Consider the following 3,225-nt stretch of genomic DNA (forward strand, 5'->3'; position numbering starts at 1 on the left):
CTCGCTCATAACACATTCATTTTAAGTTTCAGGGACTCACAATCTCGACCATAAATCACATAAACGCAAATGGCAACACAATCTCGACCATAAATCACATAAACGCAAATGGCAATTGTCACGATTATAAATTTGAAAGGTTTCATTCCTAAGCTATATTCATCATTAACAAAACTCAAACACGAACAGAAGGTTTACATGCCTAATAACTAAACACAATTGACTTTTTCTACGATATATTTATGATCAACAAAAGGCAAAAACACAAACTAGAGTTCTGTTCTTCAAATAACTTCAACAAACTACAAACGCCAAAGGGCAACCACCCATAACCCAAAACCTACCCTACTCGTTTCTTTATCCTTCCCTCTTGTTCTCCTGTGTTTTTCTTTTCCTTTTATTTGGGACAAGATTAAATATACTTATATTCACCACATAAATATATACATATTATTTCGAGTCAAGACGTTTTTAGTCCATTTAACCTTCCACCTTCCCCTGGTTGAAGTCATCACCATGAATGCCGCTTCCAATCAACTAGCCGTTGTAAAAAGTCCATCACCTATATTAATACACTAACAAATATAAGTACAAATACAATATGATCAAAGTATCAATTGTTTAAGTCGCAAAATTTAGACCGAAAAGTAGCCAAAACTTTTATAGAGATAAATGTACAGAAGACCAAAGTTAAAAATGAGAAGAGTTGGAGATACACCGTAAAAGTATTGGGTTAAAGGTAAAAGAAACAAAATAAAAGAAAAAAAATATCCAAAAGTGGGTGCAACCCACTAAAGCACAAGGTACAAATGATAATGCATACTTAAGTTGCTATCCAAGGTTCACATTTTCTAAGATATATTTATTAAGATCTCTATGTAACACTTTTGTAATAAATATTCGTAACAAAAGAAAAGAACTAAAATGGAACATAATCTTTGTAAAAACTTACCTCTGATGGTTCCTGCAAAGAATAAGATGCACTTGTGTCCTTGGGAATTTTGGATACAAGAATGCCAAAACCTTGTTCTCTCTCCTTTAGTACCTAAATTTGTTCCAAAAACAAATCACTTAGTTATGTATATATAAATTACAGTTATAAAATCACTTTTAACAGTTCACTAAGCATGGTACAAAATTAAGATTTTTGATTGCCCGACACAACTGATGTGTTGATCTAGTCAAGTGTCCATAAGGTATAAGGGCACGTTGGTATTTGAATTTCATGTAACAGTATAGATATATAAAACTAACCATGAAGGCGTCTTCGTCGGTACGATCATCTCCGATGTAAATAGGAGACACATCAGTACAGTTAGCATAACCTGTACCACAACAAACCAATTAGGTTAGCATTACACCATATTTTTCATATATTTAATTTTTACTTTTTTTAGAATATATTGATGAGTAATTGATGATAGCATAACAACAACATACCAAGTGATTCTAGCAAAAACTCTAGGGCCTTGCCTTTATCCCATTTGATAGCGGGCCTGATCTCTAACACCTACACCATTTTAAAGTAGCAAAAAGAATAGTAAGATTTCTGTCTTATAATTTAAGATCAACAAATATTGATAATTATAAGAAATAGGTAAAGAAATATTGTGTGAAATCATATCTAACCTTTCTTCCTTGAGATAACCGGAGATTTGGGTAATCTTTAAGTACCGATCTCACTTGTGTGGCCAACTCGCTCCATTTCTTTTCTTCAACACAACGAAAATGTACAGACAAACAAAACTTATTGTTTTCTACTTTCGCCCTTGGGGTGGCCTTTGTTTTCTCCATGAGCAAACCGTACACCTAAGAACATCAAGATTTTCACTAATTAAGATAAAACAATTACAAAGTCTATGAATTTTCTTAAAAAAGAAAAGAAAAGGCCAAACCTCATCGATCATAGGTAGATACTCACTCGCGGGTTGGCAAAGAACATTTGGAGCACTCTGAAAATTAGCAAGAAATGAATCATGTAACTCAAACCAAAGAACGAAAACCATTACGAGTATTATGGGTTCGAGTCTTGAAAAGAAATTTTTTGTCGGTGTCCCTTACAGGTGATCACGAGTACTATGGGTTCGAGTCTTAAAAAGAATTTTTTTTTTTTTTTTTCAGTGTCCCTTTAGGAGTGCCCCTCTAGGATTACGAGTGTTGGTTAAAAAAACAATAAAAACCATCATTTTCTTATCCCCACCCAACCTAAGGCGGGATCCAATTATATTTGGAAACCTTAATTATTGGTTTTCAAGTTTTGTATCATAGTCGAAAACAACCAGTTCTGTATAATACTATAATAATCAACCACATAGTTAATATTTCATTTTGTTGATATTAATGAAAGCGACTCACCTTCTTATACTTGGGCCCATTTGTTGGGCCTCTAATGTCCATTCCATGGCTTCCAGCATAATACAACTCCGCAAGTTTAACAAAGTTGTACACCTTGTCTCTACACCGTCCGCTTACAATCGCCGTCGGAAAGCATCCGGCTAACTTCCTAACCGTCGCTCGCATCTACAATAACAAAAAAAGTTATATATATTTTTTTTCAAAATTGTAATTAGAGTTAAATAAGTACCGTATCAGACATATAAGCGCGATCAGGGTCGTCAACGATGGGCGAGAGTGTACCATCATAATCAAGAAACATAACAATTTGTTTCCCTTTGGAAGCATTCGTAATCTCTTCAAACATGTTCAAGGCAGACGGATGCCGATCCTAACAGATTAATAACATAATTAACCGAATAATTCCTTTACAACAGAATATGTAAATATGAATTACTAACCACCCACGTGGACTGATCTTGAGTGGGTTTCCGAAGCGACGTTGGAGAAGACGCTCGCATCGACTCCACCCACGCGTTCCCACCGTTGACCTCAATGTTCTGTAGAACCTTCTTTTTCCGCGGCGGAACCACCACCACAGCCATATCCACACCATCTGCAACAACCACTTTCGAATTCGTCATTGAGTGAACCAAGAGAGAGTGTTTGGGGTGAAGGATAAGAGTGTAGTTTGCTATGATTTATAGTTGCAAGGGGATACTAATTGACGTAGGACCCACGTATTTTGTTTTTAAAGTTTGATAAATAATTTGTGAGTTGGGGCCCAGGACATTAACCGATATTCTTAACCACATGGAAACATAACCCCACCGTCGTATCATATCTCTGCCTCACGCTTGCCGCCGTCTAAGCCGTCAACCTATAACCAAC

The 3,225-nt window shown here is 35.8% G+C and overlaps 1 protein-coding gene across 1 annotated transcript; it reads right to left on the bottom strand.

The window, feature by feature from the left end:
- Window positions 1–484: 484 nt before the first annotated feature.
- Window positions 485–2,978, bottom strand: LOC143579415 (putative trehalose-phosphate phosphatase H). The gene is made up of 9 exons (XM_077062728.1): window positions 2,796–2,978; window positions 2,585–2,725; window positions 2,356–2,520; window positions 1,896–1,952; window positions 1,630–1,809; window positions 1,441–1,510; window positions 1,255–1,325; window positions 953–1,045; window positions 485–562 (listed from the first exon to the last, which is right to left on the bottom strand). The coding sequence occupies exons 1-9, from the start codon at window positions 2,976–2,978 to the stop codon at window positions 512–514; spliced, it is 1,011 nt and encodes a 336-aa protein (XP_076918843.1). The 3' UTR covers window positions 485–511.
- Between the last annotated feature and the right edge of the window lie 247 nt (window positions 2,979–3,225).

The sequence above is a fragment of the Bidens hawaiensis genome, unplaced genomic scaffold (genome assembly GCF_021521415.1).
Source record: "Bidens hawaiensis isolate Kalapana, Puna unplaced genomic scaffold, B.hawaiensis_p1.1 tig00029716_1, whole genome shotgun sequence".
Classification (NCBI taxonomy): Eukaryota; Viridiplantae; Streptophyta; class Magnoliopsida; order Asterales; family Asteraceae; genus Bidens; species Bidens hawaiensis.